The sequence below is a fragment of the Patiria miniata genome, unplaced genomic scaffold (assembly GCF_015706575.1).
Source record: "Patiria miniata isolate m_02_andy unplaced genomic scaffold, ASM1570657v1 HiC_scaffold_16, whole genome shotgun sequence".
In the NCBI taxonomy this organism is placed as follows: domain Eukaryota; kingdom Metazoa; phylum Echinodermata; class Asteroidea; order Valvatida; family Asterinidae; genus Patiria; species Patiria miniata.
Genome location: NW_024037054.1, coordinates 11901361 through 11920717, shown reverse-complemented (window position 1 = coordinate 11920717; position 19357 = coordinate 11901361). Strand labels below are relative to the sequence as shown.

Sequence of the window (19357 nt, the reverse complement as noted above, 5' to 3'; positions counted from 1 at the left end):
TTGTAATTAGTGCATTTTGTTCGTTTGAAGCAACAAAAGTGCTCAAAATCTAATGAAAGATACTGAACAACTTACTTGATGAAGTTTCAACTCAGCTTCAGCTTCATATTCCGAGAAAAACAGCATTCTAGGATCTCAATTTAAAATCAAAAGTTGCTAAATCATGTTTCGAATTGTTTTGAATTGCAGCTTTACGCGATGTTGCGCACTGATCCAACGAATTATAGCAACCGAGGGCGCCTGTGCGTCGTTCCAATGCTTGGCGCGCTGCGCCGAATAACAAAACGAACAACTAATTTAAATTTTCCTACGGTGTTTCGTAAGAAGCACCGTTGGAAATGCCTTCTTTCGTTGATTTCTTCCAAATGAGAGCTTGCCAGAAAGGATAATTTCACAGGGAGTTTAGTCCCCTTACTATCTTTCAACCAGTATGTTTTTTAACAATAATTACGCCGGTTACTTTTTTGGATAGCTGCAAATGATGGACTCGGGCTTTAAGAAAAAGAAAAATGGATGTAGTAATCAATCATGATTTCAATTCATGTTGTTCTTTCACCCCTGTACGTGAACAGCTGCGAACGACTGTGATCGACTCCGACACCAATGCTCTGAAGGCCTCAGGCTACTTGAAGTTCTTCGGCAACGAGCTGCGAACCGTCACCGTGGACAAGCCCACTATCTGGTCCTACCTGGAAGGCAGTGAGTTATCTAAGAAATCTGGTGTAGTGTGTGAAATTTGGACTCTGTAAACATAGGGAATCAGTGGTTATGTTGCGCATGCCTCAGTGAAGATAATTAGGAGGTTGGAGGCCATATCGTTGTGTCAGTGCAACAAGGTTGTAACTCGATTCTGCAACAAAGTCATATCTCGTGCGATACGCTCCGTTCAACAAGGTCGTATCTCGGGTATCGCGACATCCATTGATTCTGTGTGTACATCCGGGTTGTTTTAAGCGAGATACAACCTTTTGACATTAAAAACTCGCGTTTCACGTATATTACGTTACACGCCGTTTTAGGACCTTACGACCTTGTTGCACAGACACGACGATAAAAGGTATGAGACCGGATTTCACAGGTGTCCAAATTTCATATGACACCAAAAACAGCAAATATGCATTTGATATTGGGTTTTGTCCTTCACCAACATGTTGTTATAAACAGTGGGTACTCAGAGCTGTCTGAGGGATTGAGAGAAAAATTCACAAACTTACTCAGGTGGGACTCGAACCCCTGACATTTTCTTGCATGCCCTGGGACAACACTGAGTTTACCGTGTTAATATCAATACGTCTTGCAGACATTGTTATACTTACAAGCTTCTAAAGACTATTCGTAGCTCAAGCCTTCATTAAAAATGCATCCTTACTGGCCAAATTTGACAGAAACACTTTAAAATTGTATGTTGCCCTTGTAAATTTGATAATTATTGTATGCTCAGTGCTTTTCAGAAGCCTGTAAAGAAAATAAAATAAATTTGAACATGCATACCCTGCGTAGTTCATGTGTAATAAACCACATCAGTTAATGACTAAAGGCAAATCTCACAACCTGCCCAGGTGAAAATTCCAGTTAAAACCAGCTGGTTCAACTTGTTTCAACTAGACCAGTGGAACTGGAAATTGGTGACTGGTTTGAACTGGTTTTGAACCGGTATAAAACTGGTTTTGAACTGGTATAACTGGTTTTTGAACTGGTGTTACTGATTTTGAACTAGTTATACCAGTTAAACCAGTTCAGAATCAGTCACCAGGTTCCAGTTGAACTGGTTTCAACTGAGATTGTCACCTAGTTACACCACTTAAACCAGTTCCAGATCAGTCACCAGTTTCCAGTTGAACTGGTTTCAAGTGAGATTGTCACCTGGGTGAAAGAAAGTTTTTGAACTGTGTGAGTCATCACTCATTGGAACCTTTGCTGGAACATCCTCCCTTGACATTTTGGGATACTAAGTCAAAACTGCAGCCTCTTCTACCGAACCTTAATAAAGTCTACAGGGGCTTGAGTCTTGTATTCTAACCCCAAATCTTTCCTGACCAGCATCCGAGAAAATGGTCGACATTGAGGACAAGATGCGCTCAGGCGAGAACCCCTACTCCTACCGCAAGCTCTTCAGCCTGGGCCGGGGCGTGCACGAGATCCCGACAGAGATCGGCCTGCCACTGCAGCTCTGGGTGGACTCTGCAGCCATGGTGGCGCTGGACGTCAGCGGCAGGGCTGTCCTGACGCCCAGACTGACTGACGTTCTGAGTGACAAGGCCGTCAAGCTGGAGACGGTGGACGTGACTGGAACCGTCAAGCCAAGGTAAGGATGGAAGACGGTAATAGGAGTGATTCGTGTGTGACCATCGTTTAGCTCCATTTAGTAAGGAGAAATCCCTAAAATGAAATACAAATGATTAATATACCATTTTTAGCATGAATTAAAAGAAAAAGACAAGGTAAATCTAGTAAAGCTTGTCCCAGATGCAAAAAAATTATATTCAGTGGATTCAGAATGGCTGTTAATGCATCTGGTGTACGCAATGGGCCAGATTTAGTCTACATGTATTACAAGGTAATCCTATACGATAACACTGCCCGGCACCCTTCAAAAGCCAATAACCAGGCTAATTCACAAGTGACAGTCATTCAGTCATTCGGTTAGGTACAAAGAAGACTATAGGCTGGCCCCTTTTGGGACCGGCAAAAACTGACAAATTCTTAAAATCGTTCCTTACCCCCAGGGCCGCTGTTTCCATCATGGCCAAGATGAAAATCTCCTTGGACAATGTCATGTCTGGTCTGTACCTGAACGGCGCCATGAACACATCAGCCGTCCTCACCGGCAAGCTTAATGTCGACGTGGCCAAGAAGCTGTACGAGACTCGCTTTGACACGCCCTCCACTGAGCACCAGGCCGTCTCGCTGCGCAGCCGACCCTACACCTTCACTTACATCGAAAAGCCAGAGCAGGAGACGGTGAGTACTGAACCTAAAAAAGGTTTATACCTGGCATTCCAGAGGTGTGCTGAGCTGAAATGTGTTCAGAGTGACTTGAGTCAACCTAAATGAAGTTAGTTTCGGACAGGCAAACTTTATGTACCAATTCTCCAATTACTGGTGCTGTTTCAAACGACTGCAATAGTTGGTCTTTAACTTGTTTCAGATGTCGTGCTTAGTTCTTAGCTTTTTAGTTTGGTGCAAATCCCTATTCTACTAATTTACAAATTTTGCATTTCCAGCAAAACCAGCCCCAAAATTGTCAACATAAGGCCAAAAAAAAAAAAGTCGGTCTCTGGTCAGCGCGCGCGTCGATTTTAATCATGCGCGTCGATCTTTTTTTTTTCCAAAATGTGCCGCGGTAGCTCCAACAGCGCCCTCTATTGCCGCACCTGCTCAATTAATTTTTTACCAAAGAGCACCAAGGAATGGAAAATTGCACCAAGGGAAATGATCGAGAGCACCAAGGCAAATTATGGAGGACACCAATGTACATGAGGACACCAAAAAAACAAAATAGTACCCCACCTTGTCTGTACAATCCAAGCTTGAAGAAAAAAAAAAAAGCAAAAAAAAAAAAGAAAAAAAGCTGCGTCCCCGCGTCAATTCCGGAACTTTGGTCTGACCAGAGACCGAATATTTTTTTTTTTTGGCCTAACCGTTGAGCGTCTGTCCGAACGTGTGTGAAGATTTCTTTTTTGTTTCGTCCACAGATTGGGACCCCTGAAGTTGTCCGAGAGTCCCAAGAGAACAACCGGTATACCTTCAATAAGAGACTGATCAAGGGCAAGCTGATGAGCCCTAGGCCGGTCACGGTAAGAGGAACAAACATTGTCCAACTGATTCTGTTCTAATCACCTGTGGAGCGCCCTGGCCTCATGGTCTAGCTGGAGCATTGAATTTGTGGTCTGCGGGTAATTCTGCAGGTTGTGGGTTCGAGTCCAGCCTGCGTGCGTGTGCCCTTGGGCAAGGCACTTTGTCACTCATTGCTTGTCCCCACCCAGGAGTAAATGGGTACCTATGAGGACAGAGGTGGTCATTGTGGTTGATTCTAGCTGCTTTGTGCCGAAATGGCGAGCTGTATGCTCCCCAGGGAGCTGAGATTGTCTTTGGAATGTTGCATTGGCCCAATGAGCAGGGTAATGATGATGTAGCGCCTTGAGCACCAATAGTGGTAGATACGTGTGCTTTAGAAATACCCATTATTCTTATTATTTCCCTTATTTCTGTCTGTCTGTTTTGTGGATAATTTCGTGACTAAGCAGTAATTTTTTTTGTTAAGTTGTGAAGAGTCTCTTTCACAGTCAAGAACAAGTGCTCAAGTCAAGTCACCGGCTATTCCCAATGAACTGTTATAATGGCATGCTTTGTCATTGCTTGTACCATATTACATGCACCTGTGATGAACTTGTAATTTGACTTTTGATGGACTTGACTAAAAAAAAAAAAAACGTTCCAGCACTCAATTTTTCACAAAAAAAATCATCTGGGAGTGTAAAACAATGTAGTACAGGTGTCAGTGGCTTATTAAAGACAACAAAACATCTGTTGTTGTTTTTTAATAGAGCACCTGGAATATTGGCAAGGAATCTCTCGGCGTTGAGATGGAGTTGAAGACGCGTCGCGTGCCGCGCTCCTGCAGCTTCACCAACGGCCCGACCCATCTGATCTTCAACGGCCCCGTGGATGTCAACGTGACCGTCAGGCCCGGGCAGAATGCCCCCAGGAACGTCGTCGCTTACATGAAGCTGGAGAACGAGTTCAAGACGCAGCAGCAGTACCAAGAATTCAAGGTAATAAGAACCCTTCTCCCTCTTGTAACATCCACCACCTCCCCACCCCCACCTCCCCCAAACAGAGATAGGCACGGGAAATAGTTGTGGTAGTCGTCTTTACCCTTTGTGCAGCCGAGCCCCGAAACAATTCTCCACATTTTTCAAATATGGGCATACTTTTTTTTTCAATGGGCCAATTAGGCCAAGCTTCCATGTAATCCTCACCCCTACTACACACCACAAGCCTGTAGACTCCCATTGGCCAGACTCTAGCCACTCCGGAGTAAGGAGTGTTGAAAGACAGAAGCCAAGATGGCACCTAATGCCTTTGTGCAGTAATGGGAGATCTTAGTGGCCAACCCTTAAGTGCCGCCGATCCCTTTGTGTCAACCCCTCGTGCCGCCCAGAGCTCAGACAGGTTGTAAACAATCCCTGGACATGTGAATGACCTATATCTTGTGCATGTACAGGCTTGCCAGGTTTAGTGACCTATAAACACATGTGGTGATAAAATTCTCTGTGTGGCCATTCCGCGTAAAGTTTTTGGTCTTGATCCACGAAGGGTTATGACATCCATCCTAGCCATTTTATGCATTTCTTATTAATGGTACTGAAACAAAGCGTTTCCAGAGATGCCAACCATTACTCTTTTGGAGTAATTATTAGGATTTTGAGGCATGTTACTACTCTTAAAAATTCCAGCTGTCCTATACGCCAACATTGTAGTTACTCTGAAAAGTACTGTGGTTACTCTTAAACTTGTTGTCCTATGTATTAAGCATTACTCTTTGCAGGAAGAATCATTATTTTTTTGTAGTCTGTAAAGTTGGCATCTCCGAGTTTCTAAAACAATTCACAGGTATTTGAGCTCAAAAGCCTGAAAAAAACTTAAAGAAGAATAAAACAAATGTGACCTGTAATGTCAAAAGCAGACGCTTCTGGGCAGAGGTTGAAAATTAGATAGGGCCAAAAAAAGCTGTGGGGGTGATTTTTATTGATTTTCAAATTGTTGCATATTTGTAATCCTGAACATGTCTAAAATATATTATAAAAGTTTGAAACCCTAATTTGAACTCTACATACACTATTTTTGATGATTTTGATAAGGCCAAAAAAAAGAATAGTTCTGCTTCCGATTACATGCCTTTCAAAAATAGGGTCGGTCGGTCGAAATTTTTTTTTTTTTGGCCAATTGTTTTTATGCAGATTGAATGGGGTATTCAATTATATGCGAAGTTTTAGCCTGAACTATTTCCATTGCACTACGAAAGCTATACACAAAATGGCCACAAAAAGTGAATAAAACCTACCTTAATTATTGTCAATAAATTTACGTTCGATAATTCGTAAAAAAAATTGTGGAAAATTCAGGTCGTTCGCACCATATGCACAACGCTAGTCAAGAAGGGGAGCTGGCCAAAACTCCGAAGTGTGTGATGCACTGTACATGTACATGTGCCCGCGGCCAACGGGTCGAACATTTCGGGAAACACGCTGCATTGTATCACACCAAATACGAGTAGTGCGATCTCAAAATGAACTCTTGAGCACGGAAAATACATACACAGACAAGCTATATCAAATCTGTGAATTAACTTGCAAAAATGCTCTTTCTCCATCGGTGTTTTTTGGCATTTTTACGATGTCTTTCTTGGCATTTTTACGATGTCGAATCCAACCAGTTGACAGAGCACGTGCCTGCGCCTGCATAGCCATGCTAGCGCTATCGATCGCATAGCCGTGCACAGACTAGTTACCGCATTTTCATCATTGGCCCCTGCGCGGTGCGGCGGGAACCAGTCGTCGCCGCATTGCGCTTTATATTACGCACGTGATTATAGACATCGAATTGCGAAGTAGTTGAATCGCGAAACGAATTTGTACAAATAACGGAAGTTTCTTTTGAAAAAATAGCGAATGTAAGTAAGAAAACAATTAATACAAGCATTTTTTGATGCAAAAGGGTTGTTGAGAGGTATTTTGTGAAGACAGACAAGACATAAGGTTTTTATTTTTATTTTTTCAATCTTTTTTGTTTGTTTTGTTTTTGGAATTGCCGATAACATTTTTAGGGTCGTAGCCTAAAAATAGGGTCGGTCGGGTAACCGGAAGCAGAACTATTCTTTTTTTTGGCTTAAGGTATATCAGTTAAAGAAATAACTGTTTTGTGACGTTCGTGGCCATTTTCTCTGTTTTCTACTTTTCGACACAATGAACTTCAAAATAGCATAACTCTGCCCAGGAATGACAGTTTTCAAAAATTAAACCACCTATTAAAAGGAAAAAGAACATACATGTATGTTAACAATATGTAAAAATATCATTTTCGGCCTTATGCCCAGAAAAGTCTGATTTTGATAGAACAGGTCACAGATGGTCAGCTTTAGTCATGGAAGGAAAACTTTGGAAGATAGTTAATAGGGAAAACCATAGAAAGGCTAGGAACTAAAGTCCTAGCACACATATTGGCCTGGGTAAATGATTCCAACCTGTGTTACAAAAGTGTCATTGGAGGAAGACCTTTACTCATTGATTTTCCACTATTGCAAACCCTCAAGTCAGAGGTCGCGTCTTAAACGAGTTTTCAGAGCTATGGGCTCCATGCGCACAAGTACCCCCTCAACGGTGTGAAAGAGAGAGTTGGGAGAGACCACTGGGGGAGACATACGAACGCAACTACGCTATGGCTTTGTGCACGTTCAAAATAAAAAGTCATAAAAAAAAATTGAAAAGTTGAACAAAAAATTGACTGGAGTGGGGGCTTGAACCTTCGACCTCCGGATAACCGTTCCGGTGCTCTTACCAACTGAGCTGTCCAGCCCTATGTTAGTGGTTCCCCAATTAGTCAATATCTTTAATAATTGTAATTGTTGAAGACCTGGATAATAACTCCATACAAGCAATTAAGACGTGCCCATTTTAAAAAACAAAAAAAAAACAACTTATTTTTGAATTTGTTTCGCAGGAGAAGTTCTTACTGAAGCAGCACTTCATGACCGAGTCCAGCTCCGAGGAATCGGACGAGCACGATCACGTTAACGGCAAAGACGTGCCCATCCCCATGTACCAGAAGCCGCAGACATCGTTCCGCACCGTGGGCATGGAGTTCCTGAAGCGCTTCGAGGACTGGAAGTACGACAGTGCCAAGTGGCCGTTCACCAGGGAGGAGGTCGAGGATAGGTCACATGACCATACCGAGGAGGTTATCCCAGACAGCACTAAGAGCGTGGAGCTGTACCACATTTACTTCAACGTAAGTCATGCTGTTTCTTCTTGAAAAATGTCAACAATTTTATGTACAAAAGTTCGTTCGAAAATGGTATAACTAAATCTGCAGTCTTCAATTGTACAAGCAGAAAGCAATGAAAAGATTGATTCTGTTTTAAAAAGTTGAAAAATATATGTAAGTTATATAAAATGTTAAGTTTCTGGATCTTTGTATTTATTTCAGAACAACAGCATTCCTTCAATTTGCTTGAGATTTTTCTTACATTTGCCGAAATGTTTGTCCAAAAAGGAATTAGTCATATCTTTTTATATTAGGTTTTTCCCTTCGCCGGTGTATTTTAATAACACTGTACACTCAGTATTGTCTTATGAAAAATTGCGAAAACAAATTTGCAAGCTTACTAAGGTGGGACTCAAACCCACAATCTCTTGCTTACTACTGCAAACATCTTACCATTTGACCACCGAGCTTGTCAGGGTCAGCCAATAAGTGAAAAGATTCAAACTCCATCCTTATTTGACTTGTTAATGTCTTTGGAGATCAGTCCCAATGACAGCCAGCCACTAAGTGAGGAGATTTCAACCGCCGTCTTTATTTTACAATGAATATTTATGGCTATGCAGATCAGCACCCGTGGCAGCCAATAAGGGATGAGATTTTAAACTCTGTCTTAATTTGACAATGAATATTCATGTGTATGTAGATCAGCACCAATAAAAGGAGAGATTTCAAAATCCATTATTATTTGCGTTGAATATTCATGTTATGCAGGTTACCACCAATGGCACCCAGCCAATCCGTGAGCTAGTTAGCCGGATCAGTCTGGATCAGCAGGATGAGTTCTACAAGGCAGTGCGCTTTGATGTCATGACCGCCAAGAAGATCTTCCGTCCTGATCCGGTCCACCAGGATCAGCTCCGTGAGGAGACAGAGGACATCCAGGTAATTATTTGAAAATTATTTGGTTCATAAATGAACTTGGTAATCTGGGAAAATCTATCAGTGCCTTTGCTGTTGTGTTCCAACAGTCATGTGCATTCCCTCCCTCTCACGTAAAAATGGTACATAGATGCATTTCGTTCACGCAAACATTGGCGCGAATGTTAGGCCAAGTAATAAAAAAATACTTTCTCATCCGAGCTATTTGTAAAAAAAAGAAGAAGGAGGCCCTTGTCTCCCAAGAAGGTGGATTTTCCAGGATGGCGGATGGATTCTTCAATTTTCTCGACTCTTTTGCTGATACTTTTGTGCCCAAACGAGCCCAGATTTTGAATTTGCATACATAGCTACAATTGTGCCGGAGCAAAGAAAAAAACAAAATACATTGGTAAAAAACAGGTGCGATGTGAAATTTGGCGATTAACCCTAACTCCCTAGGGGGTGTGCAAAATCGTATTAAAATTGGAGGATTCGGGACTGTTAGGGCTATAAAAAATAGTAGGCAGGCAGGAAAAAGGAAGCAGGCGGAGACCACAAATGGGTTTATTTTTTGTACTTGGCCTTAGCTAGGCCTCTGCGAATGTGCCAACCCCAAGTGGTACGATAATGTCAAGAACTACAATGGTGGGCGGGGTCAGGGGGGGGAGGGAATGTAAAGATGATTTGTGATGGTTGAATTTTTTGTTTTTGTGGACAGACACTCTGCATCCAAGGCGAGCTTGAACACCCAGCTTACGCTGTCACCCTCCCAGAGTCTCAGAAGCTGGAGCCCATCCAGGGCCTGCCCGACGTTCCCCTGGACCCCAAGGTCCTCTTCAAGTTCAACAGCCAGTGGGGCAAGAGCTGCCTGGACGACCAGAAGATGCAGATCAAGGTCAGAGAACAGGCATATTTCCTTCCCTTGACATTAAATTTGGGCTTAGTTTTCATCTGGGCAATTCCACGGTTACTCACGTTACATTTTTGATGTACTTTTGAGTTTCCTTGGGCTGTAATTACCTTACTGAAAAGGTTTAATAACTGTTATCGCTATGATAGATAGAGTAGACCTAGACCTACCTAAGCACCAAAGGTGACATCCAGAAAAATGTGTTATGTATGATGAACAAGACGCACAAAATCGGTTACTCACGTTACATTTTCGGACATGCATAAAAAAGCAAACATGCTTTGATCAAAAAGTGTCCTCATACAGGCAACCTGTGGAAATTTCTTTTAAATGGATAAAAGACCAAGGTCTAGGTCTACTATATCTACTATGGGGATAACAGTTATTAAACCTTTTCAGTAAGGTAATTACAGCCCAAGGAAACTCAAAAGTACATCAAAACTGTAACGTGTGTAACGTGGATTTGCCCACCCGTATTGGGTTCAGGTTGACTGAAGTGGAAATTGCACTCTAACCTTTCAAACACTTTGTGTTCCCTCAACCCAGCTAGCCAGATATGAGTCTGGCTAGAGTACTTGGTAGTAGATTTCTATCTGCAAAATGAGAATTGATAATGATGAAGCATTTACTGGACTTTTTTTATTCATCAGATCAAATTTTTTAATTTGATGGACTTGTTTTGTTGAAAAAAAATATTTTTCAGTTATACTAATTTTGAAACTTGCTTGTCAAGTTTTTTTCCCCAAAACCCAAGTAATTACTATCTGAAAACTGAGCTGACAACTTACTTTGGCACACCTTTTGTTTAATTCAGATGTCTTAGTATTTGGCAGGTTAACCCTTAGTTACAGATCCTTGGCATGTTTTGCTGAGAATTTTAGTGAATCGTCTAGTATGTACCAATTTTGCAAGAACCCATTGTATAGGGCATCAAACGTTGTGTAAAAGTAGTTGGGCAAAACGTTTGTAAGGGCTAGTTCCTACGTCATACAATGCAAAGGAAATCGCATGACAACAACAAATTTATGTTCAGTAAGACTTGAGTGAAAAATATATCCATTGACAACATGTTTGTGATTGACATTCACCATTAGCCAAATGAATTTACTTCAAACCAAAATTGTGCGTGAAGTAGGGACCTTTAATGCTGTAGGACCATGTTGGTCATGGGGATTTTCTTTTTCTTGAAAGAAAAATGTCCAATAGAGAGTCTGATGTTTTTGTGTCATTCGGTTCACCAGGCTCGTGTCCAGAGATCCGAGAAGCAGCAGAGAGAGCTTTTGGAGGAGACTCCAGACAAGATTGAATGCCTGAAGAACATCCGGGAGACCAACAAGTGCTCCCAGGCTTGTAAGGCCCTGCGTAAGGAACGGGAAGAGCTGCGGGCCATCCACGCTGAGCTGACACACAACGAGGTATGTGGGGATGAAGGGCAGGGAACAAAAATGTACAGCATTGCAGAGTGATGTTAAACAAGTCATTATAAGTTATTGCATGTAGGCCATATTTTTAAGTGAATGAAGGTGTCAATTAGGGGGGGGGCGCCTGGGGGTACAATCAGACACCACTGTCGGGGGGTGGGTGTACGAACGGACACCTTTGTGGAGCGAGGGGGTTGGGGGTACAAACTGACACCACTGTTGGGGGGTGGGTGTACAAACAGACACCGTTGGAGGGGGGGGATGGGGGTAAAAACAGACACCTTAGGAGGTGGGAGCACAAACAGACACCGTTGTTGGGGAGGGTGGGGTGGGGGTACAATCAGACACCTTTGTTGGGGAGGGTTGGGTCGGAGTACAAACAGGCACCTTGGTGGGGGGAGGGGGGATGGGGATGGGCGTACAAACATACACCGTTGGGGGGATACAAACAGACACCATCGTTGGTAATGAAGGTACAAACGGACACAATCGTGAGGGTACAAACATAAATACAAATTTATGGACGTATCAAGTTAGTTCAAATGTTGCTGTAATGCAAAAAAAAAAAAAAATTATTATAATCTTTAGTAAATTTAGATTGAAGGATATGTATGTGATGTTTCTACTATCTGACATGTAGCCACAACAATTGTGTTACATAAAGGGCATATTAAAAGTCTTCAGATCTCTTTTAAAACTTGTTAATATACTAAAATCTGGCTCTTCTCTCAACCAGTGGGGGTAAAAACATTGCTCTTAAAAAGAATAGAAGAAGTGGCATAAAGGAAAATTAAAAGTATATCACTATTAGTGTTAATCGAGTCAATTACAAAGGCCCTCACAAGGCCATCACAATGCCATTGCAAGTCATCCAGGCCCAACTCAAGTAACTAGCCATATAAAGTAACTGTGACACAGGCATGTCTTTGGTATGGTTCATCCCCTGTTGTACTTGTGACTGGACTTGTGAACTGAATTGTGACCGGACCTGGACTCAACTGTAAGACTGTTTCACAATATTTACAATATTTTGATTTAAAAAAATATTTCACAGATGGTCAAGAAGCCGTACAAGGCCTTCTTCTACCAGGGACTGGAGATGGTCAAGAATCTGATTTGGGGAAGGGTTACGACCGAGCAGGCTGAAGTCCACAACCCAGACAAGACGGTAAGGCTAAACCCAAGACAAAGATGGCTAAGTCGTACCTCTCCTAAATTTGAGAGCTGTCATTGCCGTCTACTGAACCTGTGACCAAAAAAACCAAAAACAAATGGAAAGAAATACAGGATTAAGCACCTGTCATTTCTGCTAATTTATCTCAAAAGTTTATGCCATTATAATATGAATATTTATTTGATATTCGCAACCTGTTGAGGCAGGCTTTGACATATATTTACAAATCATTTTCTTTAAGACACAAGTAACTCTTCAAATTTGTCTCAGTATTTTTTTTGGTAAATTTACTTTCAAAAATGTGTCCGAAAGGTGTCTGCTTCTTTTTGATGATAGAGTACATGTAAATGGGTAATTTTTTTTAATACGTTACGAGATTTAATAGTATATAATCTATGATCATTCGAAACATACAGACCCAAACATGAGATTTAGATCCGCCTTCATTTTATGTGTGTGTTTAATTGGCAAAATCAGTTCTTTTGTTTTATCATATAACCTATGATAATTCGAACCATACAGACCAGAACATGAGATTTAGATCTGTTTAAAATTTTGTGTGTGTTAAATAGGCAAAATCAGTGATTTTAAAATCTTCTGCTTGCAGGTTCCATTTACCGGCGAACTGGAGAATCTATGAACTGGAGAATCTATGATGATTCAAACCACACAAAAGCAAAATATGAGTTTTTGTAAAACCACTATCATTTTGGGGGTAAAATTGCCCAAATCAGTGATTTTAAAAATTGTTTTGATAACAGGCTCTGCTGACCGGTGAACTGGAGAAGACCAACAAGAAGATGAACATCTCCATCAAGCACGTCCGGGGCAACGTCAAGTTTGAGCGGGTCTGGATTCCTCAGATCATCCAGGACTTGAAGGTCCTCCAGCCGTACAAGCTCCAGCGGCACATGGTCATGAGTTACAGCGAGGATATGCTCAGTGGACGCAACATCCGTGAGTAAAAAAACCAAAAACACCTCTCGAGTTATAAGAGCTGTGATGTAGTCACAAACAATATTCATTGCACGGCACTTCGGCTCAAAACCTTGTTTTTGTTTTGCTCTTGCCGACAGACCACTGCAAGTCTCTGAGGAACGACTCCATCATCACCTTTGACAAGATGATCTTCAACTACGAGCAGAGCAAGTGCGATCACATCCTGGCCAAGGACTGCTCCAGCAAGGAACGCTTTGTCGTCCTGTCCAGGAAACTGACCCAGACCGGCACCAAGAAGGTTGGTCCATGAAGATCCAGGGATTTAGGATCAGTGCTGTCGAGGAGGTTGCTTGTGATGGATCACCACCACATCACAAGTCTTAATCACTAGTCAATTCGCCAGTCTAATCACAAGTTATTGGAAAGGAATTATTGATATTATATATATGATACCTGTCTTAAATCTGTTGTAGATTTTATCGGCTACCAAAACTCAACACAATGTTATTCAAATCTTTTCTTTTATAATTTTTTGAAGCAGTTCAGATTGCTTGCATAGAAAGAGTAGTTATTGCAAGGTGTGTGACAAAAGTTGATTTCCTTAGCTTACTTGTGAAGCTAGATTAAGATAAACCCTTGACTGATTATTTCGTCGCGTCAGTGCAACAAGGTCGTAACTCTATTGTGCAACAAAGTCGTATCTCGCGCAAATACGCTCCGTGCAACAAGGTCGTTGTCCATTGACTTTGTGTATACATCCGGGTTATTTGAAGTGAGATACGACATTTTGACATTCTGAAACTCGCGTTTCATGTACGGCCCATTTTAGGAGATACGACCTTGTTGCACCGAAACGACGATTTGTCTCAAAGAGCATTAGCAAAACTGATAACTATTTTGACCGTATCTACTCTCTCTCTTTCAACCCTCCTTCCCATTCCAGATCATCACCGTCTACATTGACAACACCAAGATCCAGTTTGTGCCCAACTCGCTGAACGAGGACATCACCACCCTGGTCAACGAATCCAATGTAAACCTGGAGGTGCTGCAGAAGCTCATCGTTGAGGACGGCGTGATCAAGAAGGTGGCCATCGACTCGCCCACCGTCCACATCATGGATCTGGAGAAGCAGGAGGAGGAGTCCCTCTGGCCGGAACCCTTCAGGACGAGCAGGGAGAGGAAGCAACAGGTAAGAAATGAACAATGGCATTAACATCTGAGGCCATCCCTGAGAGGTCTATATTTTCTAAATGAGAGATGCTTGGAATTGTATGCAGGCAAAGGAGCAAGAAAGGATGAACTGTTAAATATACTTCTGGAGGCCATATCTGAAGGGAGCATATGGGAAGTGCTGGGCATAATGTTGCGGAAAGGAGAGGTTAATTAAGGATTAACAGTGAAAATAATTCTTTGAGGCCATCCCTGAGAGGTCCATATTCTCTACATGGGAAATGCCGGGGATAGCGTTGAGGAAAAGGAGCAGATGAGGGTTAACAGTGAAAGCAACTTTTGGGGTTATCCCTGAGGGGTCCATATTTCATAAACAGGACAAATTGGGAAAATGTTTCGGAGAAGCAGCTTAAGATGAATCGTCAATTAAATTTTTTAGGCTGTCCCTGAAATATCCATTCTCCTTGAACTTTACAATGTGTTGGGTGGAATTTTAAGGAAATACACACCTCACAACATGTTTTATTTGTTGTTTTTCAGTGCCATTTATAACTGCTTGAACGTTTTAACAACATTCAGATATTGATGTTAAATGTCTGATTCAAGTTTATGTGACTCTTTTTGGTCTGACTCAACTTATTTTGATTTGTTTAAAGAAGAAAAAAGAACTTCATTAACCGTCAATAAGAATCGTCATCTTAGTCTATAATTCAAGGGTTCTCTTCAATGGATTTTAGGCATTCTCTAAGTTCTGTACCTTCATTCGCACTTTTTCTGACATAGCTCATTTTTGCTTCTCCACTATTATTAGTCTTGGGACATGCCAGAGAGCGCTAGCTCTGAGGAGGTCGAGATGGGAAGCGAGGAGCTGCAATACTGGGAAGACTTCAAGGACCACGTCAAGGCAGACATTGCCATGGCACCTCAGCAGCTCTCTGCCAAGCCCAAGACCATTGCCAAGATCATCCGCAAGAAGCTGGGAGACTCCATCATGCTCTTTGCCCCCGAACAAGAGCTGAAGGTCTTCTTCGACGGCCACAACGTCAAGGTTGAGGTGAGTTCTGAGAGAGGGTTGGTTAGTAGTCAGTTTGGCTTGCTAATGGTTTTTAGCTTCCTGATCATGGCTGTCTGAGTAGTAATAAGCTTGCTTGTTACTGACTCCTTTCGTTGTGGTCTAGGCCAAGTCAGACGCTCTTTGACCCAAGAGTTGATAAATTGAGGTGAGTCCAGGGAGAGAAGGGTTAGTGCTCAGTTTGGCCTGTTGATGGGTTTTGTCTTTATTGTTTGGCTTGTTATGGGCTTGTTTGTTGATTGCTCCTTCCCTTTTGGTCTTGGCCAAGTCAATTATGATGGTTGGGTGGATGTCACTTGTTCATGTTTGGACATCATTGCTGTCTTGGTCTTGCCTGTTCAGGTAATTATTAGCTTGCTTTTTGTTGGCCACTTGGTGCATTCTTGTGGTTGTTTTGGTGCAGTGGATGTTAGGTAACCACCTTTACGGATGGCCAGTGCTGTCCTAGTCCTGGAAGCCTTGCCGCAAGTTTGATGGAAGCCTTGCCGCTAGCTTGATGGAAACAGGCACCAGAAGTCTCTCGCTTTAGTCACGCTTGCTTTAATTAGTAACTTTCAGACTTTCTTCCCTTTGTGTTGCTTATTATAAATCAAAACATGGGAGTTAAACATCTGATAACACTTGTTGATTTACACAGCTGCCTCTGAAGTACAAGGGCCTGCATTGCGGTCTGTGCGGTGATTTCAACGGTGAGGTCTCTGATGAGCTGGTCGGTCCAAACAGGGAGCTGTACAAGAACCCTCATCGCTTCGGACGTAGCTTCCAGCACACCACTGAGCAATGCGCTAAAGGTATATTCAATATTACAGGAGGTTTTGTGGTTGCTCTCATCAAATTATACAACTCATGCACCAATTGCTAGTGTTGCGAATATTTTCATAATACCTATAATTATAATCCTGTCAATCAAAAGGTCGATCACATTCACAAACTGAATATCCTCAACATAACCCAGAGTCGTTGTATCGAGTAAATTGCCAATCACTAGTCAAATCACAAGTCATATCACTGATGACTTCTGGTGTTATGACCTCAATTCTTGAACGCCTGAAGGTCTTGAATATTTATACCAAAAGTCTTTATACTTAACACACTAGACGCTTGATCTGGAATTTAAAAAAAAAGGTTATAGTGTACTAATGCAGTGTTTGTTGGGCTGCGTACCTTTTTGCAGAGGACCAGTGTGCTCCGTCAATGGAATTCGCTTATGACACCGAGATCAGCCTGCCAGGCAACAAGAACCAGTTTGCCTGCATCACCAAGACCCCTCTGCCCCGCTGCCTGTTGACATGCAGGCCCTCCCAGGAGGAACCTGTAGACGTGGAGCTAGTCTGCATCGAGCACGAGGGCACCACGGATCCATTCGCCACCAGTAGCCGCGACGTCCTCATCAAGAAGTACGGAGCCAAGACGGCCGACTACAAGACAACCTTGCCGATGGCTACTAGGTGCGTCCGCCAGAATTAGACCCATGCGACAAAGATTCTTTCGTGGTCCTTGAGTATATAAACCGGTAACACATGATGGCTTAGCATCTTAAACAATAGAATCTCATCACCAGCTTTTCAGCATGCATGCATAGATCCATGATTTTTAAAAGCATTTCTTTATATAACTCTGCCTTTGTCTGTGTGAAATTTTGTGTAGTATTTCTGATTTGTATTTATCTGTGTGTATCCAGTATGGCAGAAGTGCACTTTTTGGGGCACTACTAGACCTGGTTAAAATATTGCACTTGTCATTGGTTAAGTGGGTAAAGATTTGCTTGTACATTTGATTTGTTGCTGTAAGGAAAGTAAAAATGCTTTAGCTTTTAATTAATAAATGAATAAAAAAACAAAAAATACCTGTAGATTTGTGGGTTTTAAAACCTAGTGAAGTAGATTAATTTTACTAGATTTTTTTTATGGAGCAAAAATATGGTCAGTATTAAAATTCAATTTGATCAATTTCTTCAATTGTTGTCAAAAGCATTTTAACCATTCATTTGGTGTTGATGCAGGTGTGCATTTTAGAAGAAAATATTACACAAATTAACAAAAATTATCACCATCTGCAGTCTGGCTATAATTGATCAATATTGAATTCCTGTGTGAAATATATCATGTGTAATATTAATTTTTTATGTATTCATTGATTTTTATGTATTCATTTATTGTGTTCCTGGAATTGTCTGCGTTTCCTTTCCCTTTTTGCTGATAAAGTGAATAAATTTGATAACCGGATTACTTCAGCATAAAAAAGAACATGTGTTAATTTTTTTTTGGGGGGGGGTGTTTGAAAATGGAGCAGGGACAGATAGGCAGATATACTACTGGACCTGTTCCATTTGGGGAGGGGGAGGGCAACTTGGGGAGGGGTAGAGGCCAATTTGTAATCACACAACCTTCCTAGCATTTGAAAGATGTTTGCAAAAGGTTGTTCAATGCTCTACCCAACAAAACGCAGACACTCTGAAATCTTAAATCCCGGTACAGTGCTCATAGAACGGTACAGTGCTCATAGAACGTGCAAGTTTCGCCAATCCACTTTTTTTCTGAACGTCTTGGTACCAAAACACGCCGACTCCTGCGTCTGAATTTACCCGGTTGTTACCTGCGTGATCGATTGAACGGAAGTTGAGGTCAACATTTCTATTTTTATAATGGTAATCAATTCGCAATATTTTCAATAAGTTGTAAATTGTAATGCTTTCTTTTTCTTCGAAATACCCATTTCTTTCCCTTGATTGGATGGGCCCAGTCAGGACACGAAATAAATGGAAAACATTGGCTGTTACACACGTTGTAGATCTTATACATGGTGCCCGGATGTGCTGTATTCTTGTAAAATCTCGCAGGTTTTTGAGGTGAACTTACCCACATAACTGACGGCCACCCTGAAAATTATACCGTCTGAAAACACTCGCCAATGTTCTACTGAACTAATGTCCTAATAACGAAAATGATGAACCATGAAATCAAAATGCAGTTTGCATTTTTCAACTGCAGAACATTTAATTAAAAACTGAATTGCTAAAAGGAAGAATGCAGGGTAGTCTTGTAATGCTAACAACGGATAAACCAATCATGAAATGGACAAGTTGGCCATGTGACCAATTTGAGCCAATAGGAATGTTTGAACCGTTATTTCTCTGCTCCATTTGGAAGATGTGTAGGGAATTAGTTTGCTTTCTCAAAACTGTTTGAGTTCGCATGGCATTGAGGATACTTACAACCCCACTGAAGTAGAGAACTCAAACAGTTCCCAAAATTGCAACAAGCATTTGCGTATTCGCTGACAATAAGCATGAGAGCAATGCAAGTGGCACAAACACAGGTTGAGCATAATGTTAAGTTGTTTAGATCTACAATGTACAGAGCCACAGCCGTGTAAAGCTTGAATGTACATCTGTGAATCGGTGCTTCCCCGTTTTATAACAATAAATGAATAATTTCTTTATATAAATCGAAAATTAATTTGAACCATTTTACAAGACAAAACCTCTTCGTTATTGCCTACCGTAACAGACCAATACATCAGGCCCTGCCCACTTGCCACTCCAATGCCCCACAGCATTTTCCAGCCGCGCACATTATACTTAGTGCACGCACGGATCCTCTACACAAGGACAAAAGGACTTCCCCAAATTTCTGGTTAGAGGCATGATATTGCACTTGGGCATCGTGTGTGCGCATGCACGAGATTTGGTGCACGACTGCAGTCGTTCAGGGGTCAAATTTCTGTCAGGATGCCAGCTGTCAGCGATCATGGCACGGCCGCAT

The 19357-nt window shown here is 41.8% G+C and overlaps 1 protein-coding gene across 1 annotated transcript in view; it reads left to right on the top strand.

The window, feature by feature from the left end:
* Window positions 1–17836, top strand: part of LOC119723021 — a 36571-nt gene extending 18735 nt beyond the window's left edge. Inside the window, exons 18-33 of the mRNA XM_038193496.1 lie at window positions 573–699; window positions 2041–2305; window positions 2727–2961; window positions 3696–3797; window positions 4548–4775; window positions 7723–8010; window positions 8758–8928; window positions 9623–9799; window positions 11056–11229; window positions 12290–12403; window positions 13171–13366; window positions 13486–13646; window positions 14292–14540; window positions 15333–15575; window positions 16231–16384; window positions 16768–17836. Of these exons, the coding sequence (XP_038049424.1) occupies window positions 573–699; window positions 2041–2305; window positions 2727–2961; window positions 3696–3797; window positions 4548–4775; window positions 7723–8010; window positions 8758–8928; window positions 9623–9799; window positions 11056–11229; window positions 12290–12403; window positions 13171–13366; window positions 13486–13646; window positions 14292–14540; window positions 15333–15575; window positions 16231–16384; window positions 16768–17060 (3177 nt within the window). The 3' untranslated portion in view covers window positions 17061–17836. The remainder of the gene's footprint in view (window positions 1–572; window positions 700–2040; window positions 2306–2726; window positions 2962–3695; window positions 3798–4547; window positions 4776–7722; window positions 8011–8757; window positions 8929–9622; window positions 9800–11055; window positions 11230–12289; window positions 12404–13170; window positions 13367–13485; window positions 13647–14291; window positions 14541–15332; window positions 15576–16230; window positions 16385–16767) is intronic.
* Window positions 17837–19357: the final 1521 nt, after the last annotated feature.